Source organism: Varanus komodoensis, unplaced genomic scaffold, assembly GCF_004798865.1.
Source record: "Varanus komodoensis strain SLA01 unplaced genomic scaffold, ASM479886v1 scaffold35, whole genome shotgun sequence".
NCBI lineage: Eukaryota > Metazoa > Chordata > Lepidosauria > Squamata > Varanidae > Varanus > Varanus komodoensis.
The window spans coordinates 2,132,789-2,153,046 of record NW_025335856.1 but is presented as its reverse complement, the minus strand read 5'-3'; the positions used below and the strand labels follow the sequence as shown (position 1 = coordinate 2,153,046).

The window sequence follows — 20,258 nt, the reverse complement described above, 5'->3', positions numbered from 1 at the left end:
AAGCATCTCTTTACAACAACGTTTATTCCAGTTTGGGAGAGTGGGTCCAAAGCCCTTCTCCATCAGCCTCCAGCATGCCCCTTTCTTCCCAGCACCATTTGAGTGCTGACAGTAAAGGCAGGCTGGCAGCTCAGATTTCTGCTGCCACGAAGAGAAGGCATCTGGGATGGACCTCTTTTTCCACTTCCTCTGCACCCGTGGACAAGGAAATGTGCAATTTCCCATGGTTCCTGGGACACCTTAGGGACTGCAGGATTGCACCCTAAGATGGGCACACACTTTTGATTTTTCAGTTTGAGGAAACCTCTTGCATGGCATACTTTCTGTCCCTTCTGCTGATACTTGTATCATCTTTTATTATGCTAGTCCTTGTTGTCGTTGTTGTTCCCATAGTAAAGTGCAGAGGCCAGATCTTTTCTGTCTCCTTTCACAGGAGTCTGCCTTGCTGCCCTTTCTTCCTGTCCCCCTTTAGTTTAGCTATACAATTATCTAATTCTTTCTTCTTCAGCTTGCCCAGAACAGTTGCTCTGATGATTGCTTGGCAGAATGACTATTGGAAGTTGATAAAAAGCTCTCTGTATGTTTTGTAAAATAAAGCCATTCCCTTTATCATTCCGAAATGCGGTTGAATGACCTCGTAGGGCAGCCCAGTGTAGAAAGGAGAAATGTTCTAATCTAAACTGCCCTTCCCTCTTCTCCAAACCCCATCCATCACAATCTGGTTTTTACTCCTCTCACTCGGCTTGTGGTAGTGTGTAAAAGCTCCAGCAGGGTGCTTTAGCATCTGCAGTGCAGGCCCTGGCCAGGAGTAGCTAAGCAGGACTGTTCCCATGCTTTTGTGAACCTTGCGGTCAGGAAAACCGCAGCTGCTTGTGCCTCTGCAACTCTTAACAGTGCCGTCCCTCCCTGCACCTAAGTGACACGTCTTCACTGGGAGTCACACATCAGGCAATGCAGCCAGCCTCTTTTTTACCATCCCATCCACCTGCTGCCCTCTGCAGGCTTCTCTTAAAGGTGAAGCCTGCCAGGGGCCACGATCCGTCTCTCCAAGGTCCTCCAGACGGCTCCACTGCCCCTTGCCCTGGCCACGCCCCCTCCTCCCTGACTGCCAGTCTCTTGGTGGTTGGTTTCCCGGCTTTTGTGCAGTCCTTTCCTTTGTGTATGTATATCGTTACATTTAAATCCCACCTCTGCCTGTATACGACTAAAATGACCCAGGGGCTGGAGAAGCTGGAGTTAGATGAGAGGGCTGTAAGAAGAGACATGATGGAACTGTAGAAGATGATGGACGGTGGAGAGAAAGTGGACAGAGAAACATTTCTTTCCCTCTCTCATAATATTAAAATACAGGGCCATCCCTCCAATGAGAGATTAAGCACAACTCCCTGGAGGAACTTCCTCGTCACTCAGAAGAAAAAGCTAACATGGAGAAATGCCCTAAGCCGTTATTTCTCCGCCCACAGCCCAGGTATTTCTGTAGGAATCTTGCCAGATCGCAAACATTAGGAGCCCTGTTGGTCAAAGCAATGCGTTCTCATGGGCAAGGCAAGGAAGCGCTAGTTAGCTCCCCTATCCTTGGAATGCATCCTCCACTGCCAGCAAAATGACAGGAGAAGCCATGGGAAAACTGGGAAGATTCAACGTGGAATATGACGCCTCTGTAAAATAGTGTGAACTACGGACGGTCTCCTCTACAAGCACCCCTGGCATCAGGTTGCCTCCCCGAAAGGCTCGCAGCCCTGCTCAACGGCACCTTCGACGGAGTCCTGCTTAGGGAAGCGGACGCCTTTTCGCCTCCCGCGGTAGATGCTATAAGCCAGCCGTCTCCAGCCTGGAGCCCCAGAGAAGTTTTGGACTCCGTCAGTCCCACCCAGCGTAGTCGATGATCCGGAATGCTGAGAGTTGGACCTGGAGGACACGTTGGGAAGGGTCGTCACGGGTTTGGAGATGGTGCGGGCGGTGGGGCGCGTGCGCGAGGAATTAGTTCAAAGATACTTTGGCGAGGCTGAAGGGGGAAGAGGTCGCTTGGCCCTGGCAAGGAGCGGGCACCAGGGGGCGCTGCCGCGCAAGCGGCTCCTGGCCAAGGGGCGGCGCGGCGCGGCGGCAAGGTTGTCCGCGCGGGGCTGCCGGGGTCGTCTTCGCGCTCGGGCTTCAGAGGGCCGATGAAAGCGGCGGCCCAGAGACTCATGAAGGTGTTCGTGACGCGGAGGATCCCCCCGGAGGGGCTGGCGGTCTTAAACCAGGCCGGGGAGTAAGTCTGCTGGACGCGGGAGGGAGTAGGAGACGCACACTCCCGCCACTGTCTTTGCTGGTGCAAATTGAGGGGCTGCGCGAGGAAGGGCGGCCTCGTCCCTCTCAGAGCCGGGAGCCGCTTTTCCTTGGGCAGGCGACTTCCGTCCCTTGGGAAGGTTGTGCTGCCGGAACTACGAGGTCGGCCTCCCGGTTTGCAGGCGGTGGCGGTGGCTGCTTCCTTCCCCGCGCAGTTGAACGGAGCTGGTGATCAGCGACGTGGCCTTCGAGGGTGCGTGCTGTTCTCGGCGTCTCCTGCAGCGTAAGGGAAATTCAGTGAATGGGGTGTTATTTTTTGTGTTACGGCAGATTTGTGGCTTGTGAGGGCCCCCAACTTCAGCCCAGTGCTTTCGGGCCAATGGGCATATAGTAAGAATGAAGGAATAGGGTGTCTCTAGCATATACTCAGTGCACGACTTTGAGAGCAGAACTGAAGCCATACTTGCAAGCCCTTACACATTCACACTCCTATGCTTCTTTTCCTCCCTTTCCTCCACAGCAACCTCTTTTTGAAAAACCTTTAGGATCAAAAAGGGTTGGAGCCAGATTCAATTATACTTCGAGGAGACCCACTGAAATCCATGGGGTCGAACTCAGATTTACTGATTTCAGTGAGTCTACTGTTGTTCAACTATTGGGAGATTATTGGCTGATCCAGCCACTGCAAATCAGCCAGAGATCTACCAATAAAGCCTAATTTGACTTCTGCCCATTCTGTGCTATGGTGCATTCTGAGCAGGTTGGCTTCCAAGAATGCACATACAGTTCTGGTCCAGATCAATGAATCTAGGATTGCTATCACTAGACCACATATGCACAATAATGACTATGTATGATTGATAATGTATTATTTAAAATTATTATTATATTCAATAGTTTCACCCCTCCTTCCCTCCCCCCGCCTCACACCTGCCCTATTTTATCCTTAGGTAGCTTTGGCTGGGAGAAAGTTGCTAGCTGTGTCCCTCCAGGAGTTTCATGGCAGAATGAGGGTTTGAACCTGGGTATTTTTGGAGAGCCAGTTCAGATGTCAAGACTGGGACTCCAAGCATGGAGTGCTTCCTCCCTCCATAACTGGTGCAGAAGGACCCATGCTGGTTGCTTCTCTGATGTTACAAGAAAACCTTGAAAATGGGGAAGCGGCTTCCAGGCGACAGGGAGGACCAGAGACTGGTGCTATGAGGTATTTTTCCTTCCTGTTGGGAAGTGGTGCACTTCGCCAAAGTCAGGCAAGTGCTGCGCAGGAGTAGTGTGGGGTGAGCTTTGCCCACGTGCTCTTTCCACCCTGCATAGGATGCTAGGGCAGGGTTGTTAGAATGCACCTTCAGAGAACCCCCACGTCCTCTGTAGCTGCGCATGGGTTAGCCAGTAGGGGATCCATCCTTCTGAGCATTTGTCACCTCAAGAAGAAATGTGAAGCATGTCTGTGCAAAGTGATTGGACACATGCCTCCTCCTGCTAGACAAGGAGATATTCACACTTGTTCTTGTAGCTTTTGCCCTAAATGGTGGGAGAAGAAGGCATCCCCCTGAACTGGGGTGGTGGGAGAGGCTCCCTGCTGGTGTAGTGGTTAGAATTTGGCTTGCTTGTTAATGTGGCCTGGGTGCAGCCCACATTTAAAGAAGCTCTTTGATGAGTGGAGCCAGAGGTGGGGTGCACGCTTTTGCACGCCAAAGGCCTTGAGGGTTCCTGCTGCTCTTGGTGCTGACAGTCCTGAGCTCGATAGACCCAGTCATGTGACTCAGTGTAAGACCACTTCATATCCATGGGGAGAAGAGCAAACATTTGGCAAACCTACAATGAAGGGAAGGCTCTCACGTGATTTTCGGAGACTGCATAGACTTTGCACCCTAGGTTTTACATCTGCTGAGTTTAGGACTGGAGGGAAAAAGCCCGGGTGCTGAATTAGTCTAAATATTTGAGCGGAGTGACATTTGGGTATTTAAAAGCAAATGTGCTGCACAGATCATATATTGTAAATGGGAGATAAATCCTATTTTTTAAAAAATCTCACAGTTTAGGCTCACATTCTCCAAGTTGGCACCCACCATGTCTTGGACTACAACCTCAACCTGGAGAAGGATGGACCTGTAAAATGCTCTAAAAGGAACAGATGTGGTGGGACCTCTTTCAGGTCTTCTGCTGCTGCCTGCCCACACAGGGCTGCTGAAGAGCCATCTTTCCCTGAGGGAACTGAGAAGAGGCAGAAACACAGAGATATTTCCAGGATGGCCTCTCCTCCCTCCAACTGGGAAAACTTGATTTAAAAATGCAGCCTGGAAAGTTCAGGCTGTCAAAAATGGCTCATCTTTTCTACTTTATTGCATACTTTTTACTTTGTGATAATTTTTTGTGGTATAAAAAACTGAATGTATTAAGGTTTGCTTGCCTGAATGATGCTCCACATCATACTTGATCAGAGATAAGCCCCACTGGAGAGTGTTAGTAGTTTGCTAGTCCCAAAAGTTCTAGGCAAGCCTCCTCTTTTGTATGCTTGTGCTCTCTGTGCAGAATCTATTCATGTGTGTTTGTTTGTGCATTCATACATGAGAGTCCCCCACCCCTGCATTCTGTATCAATTCGTTTACTCCCTGTGAAAGCAAGGGCAGAGTTGTGGATTTTTGCAATGGTGCTGAGAGGTGTTGCAACACTTGTAACTTGTGGCACATTTCCTTGAGCTCAGTTTGGGGGCATTTTACTTGGCAGAGGGTCCTTTGTGGTTTCCCTTCCCCCCCTTCTATCCCTGTAACTCATCCCACTCAACAGGGTTTCTTGGTGCAGCATTTCCAGGGAGATGGGCAGGTTGTTTTCAGAAGGAAGGGCTAAGGGAAATCCATTAGATCCAACCGCAATCTCGATTCAACCCAAAGTGACCCATTCAGCCCATTCTGCTAGCTTCTTTTGTTTCTCCCACCTCACTCATTATTATTTTAAGTTCTTTTAGTTTGTTATTTTCAGTTCTGCTTGAAGTATGATTAGTAAGACCCCTGGAGCAGGGAGCTCATTTTTGCACATTTAGGTTCTGTGTAGAGACCTGTTATAGATTCGTAACCAGTTTTCACTGATTTATCTCCCAAGGAAACTCTACATGTTTCAGAGGCTATGGGGATGCATTTTCCTTTCATATAAGCTCCAACAGAGCCACCTTTTTCGGTTTTGGTTTCAGCATTTATTCACCCACCTTCCTATAAAATATCCAAGATGGATGTTACAGGAAAGATATTACTTTCTTGTGAAGTAATATCAAGGAAGCAAACGATGGTAGGGGCAATGTATGCAACTTAAGAACGGTATTTTGTAAATGCTCGATGAAATGCTCATCTGCTGCCTGTCTAAAGGGGGCAGATGGACCTCCACGGAAGTGGTGCGCAGAATCGCGGGTGCTGCCACTGAAGAGCTCCTTCCAGAGCTTGGGAAGATGAGCAGAGTTGCCACATATGGACTTCCCCTTTATGCTGCATGACCTGTGTGTGAGTCCAGGCCTGAAACATACTCGCACTTGGGCTTTTTTTAATCAGGCACACCAAGCAGTAAGAAAATGCTTCATTGTAACAGAGCTCAGTTGTTCTGTGCTGGCTAATATTTTAACATTGCTCTGTTAGCTTTGCTAGTTTGTATTAATGGTTAATCATATGTACATGTGTCTTTGATCAGTAGCACAGCCATTAGAGGCGGTCACCATCCTCAGACCTCTGGCTTGCAGGGAGGATTTGGGGAACAAGTGGCAGAAGTTTGAAGAGGCTCCCCTGCTGCCTTCTGCCTGCTCCATAGCTGCGTGAAAGAGCCTCTGCCCATTCCTCCGATTCCCCATGTTTGACAAGCAGCTCAGGAGAGGGGAAAGAAGGTTTTGTGTCACTCTGGCAGAGGCTTCTGCTTGCTGTGAAGCTCAGCAGTTCAGTCCACCTTGGGCATGTTCCCTATAAGTGGAAGGCCCATAACGGCTGGTTCTGTTTGCCAGCTCTCTTCTTCCCCTTGCCAACCATTTTGCTGCCCTTGAGCTGCTACCTGTCCCACTGACATCTGCACATTGCACCTGCCCACTAAAGAGAAGGAAGATGCCCACAAGCACTTGCTCTGAAGAGGAAGGGGGCCGGCCATGGTGGCCTTCCTTTTGAGCTTCTGCCTGGTCTCCATTTCTGTACTCACCTCATTGACAGGATGAGAATTTTCTGACCAGCTGCTCTCCTGGCCAGGAAGCCCAGCAAAAGACATCAGACCCCTTCCTCCTGCAAACTGCAAAGAACTTTGAGAAAGTTACTCATGTCAGTTCACGTGGGCATCAAGTGGACTGGGCATGGGCCAAGGGCCCTCCAGCAAGTGCTTCAAACAGGCAGCAACCTGGGGGCAGAGAAGCAGCAGGGAGGGGAGAAGGACAGCTGGCAGGTGGGCACACAGCTCTGACAAGGCTTCCGCTTCTAGTAGGTGTCCCCCGATGGGCTGGAATCAGGAAGCGGTAATAGAAGCAGAGACAGGAGAGTCGCTGCACCTCCAGTGTAGGAGCATGACAACTTGCAGGAAATGTCAGCGCTGGTCACAGTTTGAACTTTAAAGACAACATGATGGGGAAGTACTCTACTGCTTCGTGGAGTACTGCTTAGTAACAATGTCAGTATGCCTACATACTTTGAATACCTTCATATTTTAAACTATTGAAATCAGTGTGGGACAGATTTTGTTTCACAAAGTATAAACTGTCACATGGTTAGAAGACATGGTTCTGTCTGTCTTTCTGTTCCCTGTTACAGGAACACTTTGATAACCAAAAGGCACTGAGTGAAGCTCTTGCCCTTAGAATTCAACCCTATGTGTGTTTAGACAGAAAGAGCCCTACAACTCCCGGATTTCTCCAGCCAGCATGAAGAATTCTTTCTGTCTAAGCATGCACTGGATTGCACTGTTGATCACCTAAAGATTCGGATGACCGAGTCAAAGATTTACAGTGATGAAAGAGCACAGCCTTTGGTGCATTGTATTGTTCCGTGACCTGTTTGACCTGATTCTGTCTTTCCAATGTCCTCTGAAGTTGCAGTGTCCAGCAGTGGGATTCCGATGAACCTATCCCAAAGTCGGAGTTGCTAGCAGGCATAGCTGGCAAGGATGGGCTCCTGTGTCTCCTGTCTGACCAGATAGACAAGGAAGTCCTGGATGCAGCAGGTGAGTGCGAAGAATGGAAATAAATAGATGAAACGGAGGCACACAGGAACCTGCCTTATCCTGTGCCAGCCCATCTGGTCCAGTATCATACACACTGGCCGGCAGTAGTTCTTCAGGGTTTCAGGTGGGGATTTTTCCAGGCTCCATCAGAAATGCCAGGGGTTGAACTGGTGACCTTCCACATGTAAGGCAAAGGTCCTGCTTTTGAGCTGTGGGCCATCCCCCTGCTGGAGGCACATGACCTGCAACTAGTTTGGGTGGCAAAGATACAGAGCATGTACAAACACACTGTAGCCTGGGGTCAGCCAGTCCACATTATGATGGCAGGCACAGTTTCTGGCTACATCCGAATACTGATGGGAGTGCAGCATACTGTTGCCTCTGAAGTTGGTTTCTCATTCCTTATTCATTTAAGAGGAGAAGCCTCAATAAATTCCTGGGACTAGAACCAACCCCAGCTTCATTCTTCTTCTTATCTCTTTCCTTCCATGGAGGCTTGCATCCAGCTCCCTAGGATTATCTAGGCAGACAGGCTGTAGCCTGAAAAAATTCCATGAGCCAAGCGTATTGCTAAATCCCTTGGTTTCATGTTGCATTTATAGCTCTGTGTTTTTCCTTTAAGCATCCTGCAAAGCAAGAAACTCTGGGCTTGGCAGACAAACATCCCTATATACCACACTGTCATGGGCTTCCTAGGGATTTAAATCACCACCCTGTTATGTTAGGTGCTGTACAGATACAGAGATAATTTTTTTCTTTTGTATTTTAAATGATGAGCTGTCATGCTCACACATGGAAAGAGGCAGTGGTGCTCGGATTCCTATTCCCAAATGGGGAACACCAAGGTAAACACAATCCATTAATAGCCAATGTGTTCTTGGGTGACCAGTCCCATGCAGAATGCCAACAGTAGGTAGAGGGTTGGGAACTTGCAGAGCGCCTGCCATCATGGCCACCTGACGTCCCTGTGTTGGTCTTCAAATGAATGCAAGGGCTGTGTCAGATCAGGCCAGAGGCCTATCTAGTGGCCAGCCAGATGTCTGTGACAAAGGGCAGAGCAACTCATGCACCCAACTGCGCTCCGCTGCTTGCCTGATCTGTGCAACCTGAGAAATCCCATTTTGAGGAGTAACAGTTGTGAAGTTTGAGCTTATGGGAACCTTGGAAGCTGCCTTATACTGGGCTGGAGCATGATTCCATCTAGCCTGGTATTGTTGGCACTGACAGGCAGGGGCTCTCCAGAGTTTCAGGCAGGAGTCTTACCTGAGACATGGAGGATTAAACTCCATCAAATTAAAAATGGAGGCATAACGCGTGTTCAGCCACTGACCTACAGCTACTGCCCAGCGTACATCATGCTTGCTGCATGCGTATCCGTATTCGGGGTGGCATCCAGTGCTTCAGGTATGCCTTGAGTGAGCACACGCTGGACAACTGCCACACAGCCGAAGCTCCTTATGGTTCAGCCTGGAGCGGAGCAATTTACTGTACAGAACTTTCACTCATCTGAATTCATGGGCTGGGTAAAACTGTTTCCAGTCAGAAATGCTCTGCTGGATGGCTCCTTGAGGATGCGATGGTGGCAATGAATAAGTCCCCTTCGCTGCCTTCCCTGCCCCATGGAAGGTGCAGTGAGACAGTTTTACGCATCCTTGGTCACCTTCATGATGATTCGTATGCCAGTTACACTGCCGCCTTCTTCTGACCAGTTTGTATTTACAGAGCTTCCAACCTCCACAGTGCTAAATAGAGTGTTCGGAAGCAATTGACTCAATGGCCCGACATACCTCACAATTCTCTAGTATGACAAGGGCCTCTACAAATACAGTGATTTGGTGGTGAGGCTAATCTCTCTGTTCCGTTTTCCTTCTAATGACTTTTGAGTTTGTGGTTTCATCTTTTGCAGGGCCAACCCTTAAAGTAATCAGTACCTTGTCGGTGGGATATGATCATCTTGCAATTGCTGAAATAAAGAAACGGTAAGGCTTCCATCTAAGAATGTTGGAAACATCTGCAGTGGATTCAGATGAGTTTGAATTTCTATGCATTTGACCAATGAATTCTGCAGTCAACTGACTTTTTCCTGTTTGGATTCTACAGTAGATTCTACAGTTAGTTTACTTTGGAGGGAGATTTGCACAATTTTGCACTTGCGCCAATGCACATGATGCTAATACACACTTGTGCTAATGTGCATATGGAATAAAATTGCCATACATCCCTAAAAATAATCTGATTCCATCAATATAAGATCTCCATTGAAAATTGTTTCTTTCATAGTTGCTTTTCCCTTGAAAAATCAGCTGATGGGATTTAAATATGTGCATCTGTATTTAAAATTTAGCTTGGCCCTCGATCCTGAAGAGAAAGGTTGCTCCCACATGAACCTGCCTAAATGCATATTGGAGGGGTAGGCGATAGGCAAGGCAGTAGGGGTAGGCAAGCATCCCTCTGGACGCTTTGGCTACAGCTTCCATGCTCCCTCGTCACTGACTCTGCTGTTTAGGGCTGATGGGAATTTTAGGCCAAATCTTCAGGAGGACTACAAGTTGCCCATCCCTGCCATGGCAGAGGGGAGACTGTTTCCAGTGGCTTGGTTTTCTGAGATTGCATTATGAATTTAGGACTTCCAAGTGGTGGCTCTCTTTGCTGTTGAAAGAAAGCTCTATTGGTGTTTAGGAGGATGGTGTTTTTTCCCTCAATAAAGCCTTCAGTGGACTGGCAAACCAAGAGCAGAAAACCATGATTTAGAATGTGTTCGCAAGCCGTGGTTTATATGGGTTGTGGTTTGCCTTGAACTAGCCAACCACAGTTCCGTTATCACACTGTCTCTGAAGGTTGTTGCATCATGAAGAGCAAACTTAAGAAGCTGGATGCTAAGAGGATGGGAGTGGCGGGGAGTAGACAGCAAGGCTTTGAATCTAAACTATAATTTTAAAAAATCATTACTGGACTTCCTTGGTTCCTGAATGTTGGTTCTAGTGTAATGCTTTAAGATGGTTTTGATTGTTCTTTATTATGTTAAGTAAATAAAAAAAACTCAGGTTGAAATAAACCTATTTATTCAAAACCCTAAATTGGGCTGTAGGTAGTTATATTAGAAAATAATGTTGTATTTTATGGCTGTTTACCTTGTTTTAAATGTTGTATATTGGAAATGAGTTTTTAATGAATTGATGTGACCCACTCAGAGAACTTTAGCTGGTTGGTCAATATAGAAATTAAGTAAATAAATAAGTAACATTTATTATCTGGTTTATACTACAGCAGCTCATCTGTAGGCCAGTTCACTCACCTAGTAAATCAAGAGCTTTTCTCCCTGCACCCACAATATTCCCTTTATTATATCACATAAAGCCTTTTACTGGCACTCCATGGATACATTTGCACACAGAGTCTCTATTGGCAAGAACTTTCCCACTTTTTATTGAAGGGGAAAGAATCCTGCCAGACCTGCTTGCAAGGCATGTACGGTTGTGGTGCTCCTGGATCCCTGTGCCCCCAACGAACCTGCACCAAAGGGTGAAGTGGGGGCAACGAGGGCCATGCTGGCTAGCTGGGTTCCTTGCAAGAGGAGGAAAGGTGCGGTGGGAATGTTATGACAGAAATAAAATCAGTGAGCAAAATGAAGCCATTCACTGTGAGCTTAGCATTTCAAAGCACGGAAGAATCTGACTGCCTGTTTTAAATTCTAGTGGAATCCGTGTGGGCTACACGCCGGACATCCTGACAGATGCCACTGCTGAGCTCACAGTAGCTTTGCTCCTAGCAACATCGCGCAGGCTGCCGGAATCAGTGGTGGAAGTGAAAAAGTGAGTTTCCTCAGTTTGGTCCAGGGTGAGGTGCAAGACTGTCCATAGCACACCAATTTCAGTGTTTGGAGGGGGTGGTAATGTCATAGCTCAATTAACTGCCTAATTAAATATTTTAGGAAAGAAAGGTAATTATGCTTATTAAAAAGAGATATGGTGAGAGCCAGTGTGGTATGGAACCACACTGTTTGGAACTCAGGTGATCTGGGTTCTAGTCCTGTTCAGCCTTGGAGCCATCTGGATGACCTTGGGCCAGTCACAGACTCTCAGCCCAACCTACTTCACAGGGTTGTTGTTGTGGGGATAAGATTAAGAGCAGCAGGAGGAGAAAGATGTAAGCCAACTCAAGGAAGGAAAAAAGGCAGGATAGAAATATAAATAAGTAACTAACTAAACCAAACAACCCTTGGCCGTGGTGGCTGAAGGTTATGGGAGGTGGAGGGTACCAGGTTGGTGAAGGCTGGCCAAAGACCTAATTCATCCAAAGAGTGAATGCAGCTTGTAGCTGCAGGGAGTGGCCCACCTGACCAAATGCTCTTCTGCACAAAAAATGTTCCATGCACACAGAAAACTAGATGTTGCAGAGGAGCTACATGCAATGCATTCTCTGCCCCAGGTAGTTTTCTTATTGCAGAAAATGTATTTCTATGGAGCAACATTCAGCCATGCAGTCTGCTTGTTGCAATCTGAAGGGCCCCCTTCCCCCCTCACTGTTACCATCATGGCTGCTGAGTATGAACCTGGCCTCCAAGGCAGAGCTGTAAACGAGGAAATCCCTGGCTCAGATCTTGCTTGTTTTGCAAGCTCAGTAGAGAGCCCCAGGCAGTCCCCCCCATTCCCTCAGCGTACTCCTGCTGCTCCGTCTACAGTATGAGAAGGGATAATAATAGTTACCTAACTACGGGGTTGCTATAATGATTATTGAGGGCGGGCCTGTAGCTTGCTTTGAATATTCTAAATACTATGTTAAAATGCTAGCGGCACACTTGAAGAAATGCCCATTTCCATGCTTGAGTTACAATCTGGTTGGTGTGAGGCCTCAGAGTGTGAAGGAACGAACCTCTCCCTCACTGCTCATTTTATATAGAAGTTGGTTTCAATGGCTATGATAGTTGTATGATATTTTCTAGTGACCATCTCCTAGGTAAGGAGCAGTGGGAACTGAACTGGCCCTGAAAACATTCTGTAAGTGGCAAGTAGCACCTTAACCAAGCACTTGTCACTAGCTTCTTTGGATTACTGCTGTTAATTTCTACACTTTTAGCTAGGAGCCTGGCTGGAATATGCAGCCTTTTCTTGCCACAGCATTGGTGCCTGCCTACAGTGGAGGCCGAGTGGTGCCGCTTGAATCTTTGGTGCTACTTTTCTGATGTTCCTTTTGGCAGTGGCGGCTGGACAACTTGGAAGCCTCTCTGGATGTGCGGCTATGGACTTTCTGGCAGCACAGTTGGGATCATCGGACTGGGAAGAATAGGTAACCTCTCTTCTCTGCATTTATTGTAACCCTGTCCCTTCTCTGTGGAACTCACAGCTGATTTTATATCTCCTACCTCACTGCAAGGTAGGTTGACAGAGAAATGAGTGGAAGTCCAACTCAGCAACCTTCCTGTGCATCTTCAGGCTTAAACTCACACCATCATAAACTCATGTATTTGCTGCAGCAGGTGGTGATGCTACACACAGCAGGCACATGGACTTGGAGTCATCTAATTACACTCCTCTCAGAACTGGGAATCTGAAGTGGGCATCAGATTATCAGCTTTAAAACTTGCCCATTCAGCTTTTCACAACTCTAGCAAAAGTTGGACTTTACACCCTTGGCTTGTTCTTTATTCACCAACCCAGAAACGATTCACCAATGTCTGCATGCTGTTTGATTTCATCACTTCTCCCCACCTCACCCAGACCTTAGGCAGCTTCCAGATAATTCACTGAGTAAGGACCTATATAAAAGTGAAAATTCACTGGGAATTGCCAGGTTAATTGATTGCCTGATTAATTTAAAGCATTTCCACAAATTGGCTAACTCTGGAATTGGGATGGCTCAGTGCATGTGCCTAATAGTTGTGCTCTGAAACTCAGGACACATTTCCCTCAAATCTCTGACTAATATCACACCCTTTTGTGTACTTACTCAAAAGTAAATTCCAATGTACTTGGTGGTGCTTATTCACACATAAGGGTGGGTAGGATTGCATCTTAAAAATCAATAGACACAACAATTTATCAACTGGTCCTGGTAAGTAACCACTTGGCAGATCAGGTCTTGCCTAATGAATGAAATTTTCACTGCATATTTTGCTCTTATATGTGGAAAACCGTGACTTTTTTATTCTGCCCCACCCCTTCTGAATGTGTCTGCTTTGTCACAGAGTTCTCTCCCCTGCACCAAGCAGTCAACCACTTTTTCTGAAGCTCCATTTCTCTGTGTCCGTTATCCTTTTTCACTGACAGTAGGATATGCTATGATGCTTGTCTCTCCCGTTTCCAGGACAGGCCGTAGCACGCCGTCTGAAACCATTTGGAGTCAAAACATTTTTGTATGCAGGACAGAAGCCCAGACCAGAAAGTGCTGCGGAATTGAATGCTGAGTTTGGTAAGAACTGTACCTTCGTTCTTAAGGCTGGTGTTTATGTATGTTTGATGCTGCATTTTCTTAGTGATGCTTGTAAACAATCTGAAGAGTAGAAAGGTGAGATTCAAACAGCTAGGAATATGAAATATAGTTTGAGTTTATACTGGATTGAAATGTGTGTGTGGGGTGTGGAGTTTCACTAAATCCCTTTAAATATGAGCTATTATTTCAGTTTAACAAGATCTTAATGTCCTTTAATGTCTGGTCTTGTAGCTGTGTGTGGAAAGGATCACAGACCTTTCTTTAACAAGGAGAATTTCTCCTTTTCCCTGAGTCAAGAGTGGCAAACTTGTGGTTCTCCAGATGTTTTGACTGATAATTCCATCAGCTCATGTTCATACCCAGTGGTGAAGGTTCATAGGAGTTGTAGGACCAGACACATCTGCTCTAAGTAATTCAGTCATGTGAACATGAGTGAATTGGGAATCCAACTGTTAAACCATAGTCAACCATAGTGAGTAACCCTTCCCCTCTACAGCGCATCAGACTTCAGGCACGCTGCTTAAGATGAGCCAGTGTAACTGCTGAACAACCTTTATGGGTGCAGATTAATCCTGCTCACTCATCCAGCTGCTCAAATTGTATGGAACACCAAGTCTGCACACCAAGTAGTTTGAAAGCAAAGGAATAAACGAGATCCTTTTAAAATTGAGACTGCTGTTTGCCTCCTTTCATGAACTTTTTGTGTTCCTGCTATCCACAGGGGATTTAAATTGTTTATTTACTAATATTGGGTGTCTTCACATCACAGTACATAATCCTCCTTATGAGCAAAAGTGGTACACATAGAAGCAGTGTGAGTCAGAGGGGACCTCCTGGGCCATCTAGTCTGACCCCTCAGCTCCATTATGAACAGTCCACAAGTATAACAAACCCTCCCTACGAAGGATCCAAGGAAGGCAAAAGCACAAATGTTTGAACTTGAACATGCCTCTTCCCATGACCCCATAAGGATGTGCCTTTGCTATCTCAATCCATAGGGAGAACTAGTAGAAATCCTACAATTTCCAGCATTCCTCAGCTGCAGTACCTTGCAGAAGTGTTTACCCCCACTGTGCCTTTTCCACATTTTTGTGTTACAACAAAATGTGGACTTGAAATGGGTTGAGCTGGCAGTGTTACCACTAGATGTAGACAAGGACACCTGTCTGTTTGCAGGAAACCTGGGACTGGGACAGAGGTCCACCTTCCAACAGGACAATGACTCTAAACCTTGAACATACAGCCAAAATAAACCTGGAGTGTTTTCAGAACAACAAATGTCTTTGAATAGCTCATTCAAAGCACAGACCTCAGTCCAATTGACAATCTGTGGTAAAATTTGGAAGTTGATGTTCAGTGACAGCACCTATTCAAACAGGAAGAATGGGCAGATGTTGCAAAGCTAAAAGAGACTTACCCAAGAAGACTGAAAGCTTGCTCCCAAAGGTGCTTCTCCCATGTCAGGGAGGGTGATTTCTTATGCAACCATCAAATGCCACTTTGTTTTTGTTTATCTAACTTGTGTGTCGCAATAAAAATATTTTGCGCCTTCACATTGTTGAGTATCTAGTGTACACCAAGTGCTAACAATGCAAGTTTAATCCATTTCTGCTCCAGGGTGCAACACAACATAATGTGGAAAAGTTGCAGGGGAGGAAGTGGGTTGAATACTTCCACAAGCGCCGTGACATGGCTAGCCAGAGAGCTGAGAGTTGCAGGACCATTTTTTCCCCTAAGCATGCATAAGATTATGTCCTTTAAAACACTGTAGTGAGTGCTCACTTTCTGTCTCTCCTTCTTCCCTAAGTACCACTTGCCAGACTAGCAGAGGAGTCAGATTTTGTCATTGTAACGTGCTCTCTGACACCCGAGACCCAGGGGATGTGCAACCGGGATTTCTTTTGCAAGATGAAGAAAACATCAGTGTTTATTAACACCAGCAGGTGAGAATGGATGAGGCCAGGAGTGTTAAGTAAGAATGAAGATTCAGGACTGCTTCCTACCAGTTTCAAGACAACAAGGATGTCTTTGAATAGCATGACTAAAGTAATAGTACATATAATTACTAGAACAGTGTTAGTGTGGATTTGTACCATGCCACCTCTATAATGAGTAGACATTCTACAAACCATTCCTCCTACGACTTGTTATAAGGACCTTCCTGCACAATCATAGCCGGTATTATTTTGAGATCTTTTCTAAAGTAGCAAACACCAGCAAAGGTATACTATTAAGCGCATGCAGTGTTTTAATGACTTCATGTACATTACCTATTTCTTTTTACTGTACTAACATCATTATATTGCAGTAATCTCAGCCAGCAAGTTCTTGGCCAGCTTAGCATAGCACACCATCCCCAACAGCTTCCTTCCTTTAGAACTTGTGTTTGTTTGCTAGCAACTTCTTGATCTTGGCCACTTACAAGTTCCTTCCTGATCCAAAGCCAAATGTTTCTGCTATTTTTGTTACGTCTCTACCCAGGTATTACCCAGTGTGTGTGGGTACAGTTTTCTTCGTCCAGTAACATGGGGAATTCTGAATTTGGGCACAAGTACATCCTGTTTGTGATTCCCCTTTCTGAAGGCCAGCACCACTGCACAATCCTTCCATTTAGTTTTATCTATTCACAGGCCATTGGCTATTGAGGAAGTGGCAACCATATCTATTACACAATCCAAATACAGACCAGTGTTCACACATGGAAGTATCTCTGTGTACATGATTGCAGCTGAATGTGCGAACTTAGTTGGAGACAACTGTATTTGAGATTTAAGGAAAGTATGTTAGATGAGAGGTCCCTGTCACATATTTATATGACTATCTAATTATGCATCTCTAAGTACAAATTGTCACAATCATAGGAAGCTGAACGTACTTTCCAATCCCTTGTTTCTGCCTCAAGCTTCAGCAGGAATGCATGACCCCCAAGATAATGGTAGTCCATTTGCCCGCTATCCTAGTGGCTGAACCAGATGAAAGGGATTTTTCCACAAGGTCTCTCCTCACCTTAGTTTCCTTTAGCAAAACAGCAAACACAACAAAACATCAGCTTACAAAAGACATAAATTGCATGCTAAACTGTCAAGAAAATCTTCAAGCTGGTAACATCCACAACTCCTCTTTGTCTACTTTTGGAATACTCTTAAGGGACATTTATCTCTGCAGCATCCAAATCTAGTCTTAGATACATACTTTGAGATATTCTCACTTTGTTTTATCAGAGGTGCTGTGGTCAATCAGCATGACCTTTATGAAGCATTAGTGAATGGCCACATTGCAGCTGCTGGTTTGGATGTTACAACACCAGAACCTCTGCCTACTGATAATCCACTACTTTCCCTCAAGAACTGTGGTAAGCTGACTTAATTTGCACAGGTATTTCAGACAGGAAATTTGTGGCTTATAGCCAGTCCTGTGGCTATAAGCAGACAGGATTGGGGCCAGATGAAGTCATATTTAGAAAAGATACATTGAAATAAATGGGACTTAATTTAGCCATGACTGATATAACTTTAATGAATTCAATAGGTCTACTCTAAGTGGCCAAATCTGGGCCCAGCCTGTTGGCAATTCAACTGCATGTGAAGGCATGTGGAGACAGCAAGCATCTTTGCAACCATAAGGGAAAGAAATTTGCATTTTAAAACTGATTCCTTTAAATAGTTATTCCAAGTGACCACTCAGGAGCTTTTCTTTGCTCTACTAAAATTGCAGCACATGTAGCAATGCCCTAAGAATGCTTGCTTTTAAAGCAAGAGGAGAAAAGCAAATAACCTTATGCCGAACAGGCTCAGACTCTTTCTTCAGAATAGTGTTCCAGTTTCTCTGAGAAAGTTCAGCATCCTCAAGCTGTAGTTTGATTGATTGGTATGAAATGCACCAGCCCACGAATAAAGGAGGGCACACCAATGTAACAAAGGAGGCCTTAGAAGGGAGCAGAGCATGAAGGGAATAGATTTGACCAAGCATTTTCTTTAGTCAGCAAGTAACATGTGATTACAATAGTGATGTTAGTAGAACTCAGTAACTAAATGAAGACAAACATTGTACTGTCTTGATTCCTAAGATTACTTTTTCTTTCTCTCTGGTACCTTAAATAGTAATTTTGCCTCATATCGGAAGTGCCACCTATGCAACAAGGAATAAAATGTCAGTGTTGACTGCCAACAATCTTCTGGCTGGCTTGAAAGGAGAAAGCATGCCAAGTGAACTCAAACTGTGAGAAGCAATACTATATTGGTCAGTATAAACGGCTTTAAATCTTGGTAGATTTTTGCCCCCATTGTATAGCAATGGTGCAAACTGGATTCAAATAAAATGTAAGAATTTATATAGCAAACCTTCCTGTGTCATAGAATACCTTTAAGAGCAATATTCAGAATGTGCAAGAAACAATAAAGAACCTACATACCACCATTTTTCTACAAACTAAACCTACAGGACAGCAAACTTAGAAATTATGAGCCTCTATCCCTTCCCTTCACCCCTGGATTTGGAAAGTTATTTTGACAGTAATAAGCAATAACTTCTTATTGTCACGGTTACAAGTAAAGGCCTCACTTAGCAGATCTACTTAAGCAACACCAAAGGCCTGACAGCATCTCATTTTGCTCTTCTTTACCCAGTGAAGTTTGATAAATGCAGAGACTAATCGCCAATGGCCATGGCCCGTTCTACTTTGTCCACCCTTTCAACCTAGCCTGGCACAGCTGCTTCTATTTCTAAAGCCTACACTTTTAATTTTAACCGGACTTGACAGCTATTCACCCTCACAGAAGTAGGACTGCAAATATTCTTTCTCCCATTAGAGCTGGTGTGCAGAGTTACATAGTGTATGACCACACAGCAGCTCAGCCAATTGCTACCAAAGGCTTCACTATGAAATCCTAAGCAGTGGTCCCTACCATTTTGGGATTCACAAGCACATTTGGAATTTAGAGAAAGTGCTGTGGAGTGCTGTTCCTTGTTTCAGATATCTGGTTAAAAGTTAGATCCAGTAGAACGCCCCTACAATATATATTTTTTACAAAAGATCTTGGCTCACTCTCCCACATTAATCACCACCATCAAATCTTACACTGGGTATTTATAGCCTGTTGTGAAACTATTGCAGATCCAGCAATTGCCTGTATCACCACAAAACAAAAAATGGATTCCAAGCATAAATCCTGATGGATCTTCACACTAGTCAAACAGGATGGTAATAGAATTACCTATCAGATGTATCTGTGACCTATGCTTTGATGGCATATTTGGCATTGTTAAAATCATGAGGATCCATCCACGTTTTTAGTGCCGTGGTGGCACTGCATAGAAGTACCAGACACATTTTAAATTTCCTCTATGGAAACAGATGTTATATGTAAACTTATGGTGGTTGGGGCCTGTGTGGGGGGAGCATCTGTAACAATTACATAAGATCAGTTTTTCCAGATTAGAATTATACCTATTTGCAAACACATCCCTGCTTTCTGTACCTGCATTCACACTGGTTTTCTGCTTTGGCCTGCTATGTACCTCCTTTTTATCTTAATCCCCATGCCACCTCTCTTCCCCTTGGATCTTTAGGTAGGCAGTAGTCACTTCCATGGCCACCAACACAGGATAACAAGCACTAGGCCAGCCCTGTAAAGGAATGCAGCTGCCTGCCTGGAGGACAAGAGGCTACAACATTCAGCTGCTTGGATGCTGGTGTTCTGGCTAACATGTTGGTCTGGGGACCTGGGAGATATGGGTTCTAAGTCTCCACTTGGCCATGAAGATCACCAGGTGACTTTGAGCCGGTCTCTCACTGTCCACCTAACCTACCTCACAGGGTTTCTGTAGCAAGGATAAAATGGAGTGGAGGAGCAATAGATAAGCCTATTGGGTTCCTCACAAGAGGGAAAAAGGCAGGGTAAAATGCAATGTAGTAAGTCAAGAACAATCATGAGCAAGGGCAAGCTCTCCATTCATTCTCAGAGACTGTATGGGTGCACCTTTTCTAAGGACAAACAGCATTTAGTACAGGGGAACTTAAGAGGGGGAACTATTAAAAATATCAATTTATCTAAACTGTTAAGATCAGAGGCAGAGATTTACTGAACAAGTATTCCCCATGTGGGGAGGGCACAGACTTTTAGAAAATCATCATCCTTATTTCATTCAACTTCTATGCTTCCCCATAACCCAGAAGTTCTCTAAACTGACATACAAAAACCTTTTCTTATGCTTTAACACATTAATGCCCTAGAAATATAAAATTATACATTGAAACAAAGGTAATTCCAAAATAATATTTGTACAATAAGTTCAGATAAGACTGAGCTGTAATTATGGAAAAGGCTGACTTTAACTGCAAAAAAAGAAATTCAATGACTTCTGAAATAATAACAGTAGACAAATCA

The 20,258-nt window shown here is 45.2% G+C and overlaps 1 protein-coding gene across 2 annotated transcripts; it reads left to right on the top strand.

Moving 5' to 3' along the window:
• Positions 1 to 2,107: 2,107 nt before the first annotated feature.
• GRHPR (glyoxylate and hydroxypyruvate reductase) lies at positions 2,108 to 18,211 on the top strand. 2 transcript variants are annotated; one of them, XM_044439601.1, is made up of 9 exons: positions 2,108 to 2,251; positions 7,313 to 7,443; positions 9,350 to 9,422; positions 11,139 to 11,255; positions 12,641 to 12,729; positions 13,747 to 13,851; positions 15,680 to 15,815; positions 17,094 to 17,224; positions 17,973 to 18,211. In XM_044439601.1, exons 1-9 carry the CDS (start codon positions 2,163 to 2,165, stop codon positions 18,092 to 18,094), a joined length of 993 nt encoding a protein of 330 aa, XP_044295536.1. In that variant the 5' UTR covers positions 2,108 to 2,162; the 3' UTR covers positions 18,095 to 18,211. The 2 variants fall into 2 exon arrangements, with proteins under 2 accessions (XP_044295536.1, XP_044295537.1); XM_044439602.1 differs by lacking the exon at positions 2,108 to 2,251 and adding an exon at positions 3,432 to 3,472.
• Positions 18,212 to 20,258: the final 2,047 nt, after the last annotated feature.

What these genes read in the sequence shown, in the direction of transcription:
- GRHPR (XM_044439601.1), top strand. Translation starts at nt 2,163, where the DNA reads ATGAAAGCGGCGGCCCAGAGACTCATGAAGGTGTTCGTGACGCGGAGG. An exon ending in GGAAGTCCTGGATGCAGCAG is followed by an intron (nt 7,444 to 9,349) that starts GTGAGTGCGAAG and finishes CATCTTTTGCAG; the next exon opens with GGCCAACCCTTAAAGTAATC. An exon ending in ATTGCTGAAATAAAGAAACG is followed by an intron (nt 9,423 to 11,138) that starts GTAAGGCTTCCA and finishes TTTAAATTCTAG; the next exon opens with TGGAATCCGTGTGGGCTACA.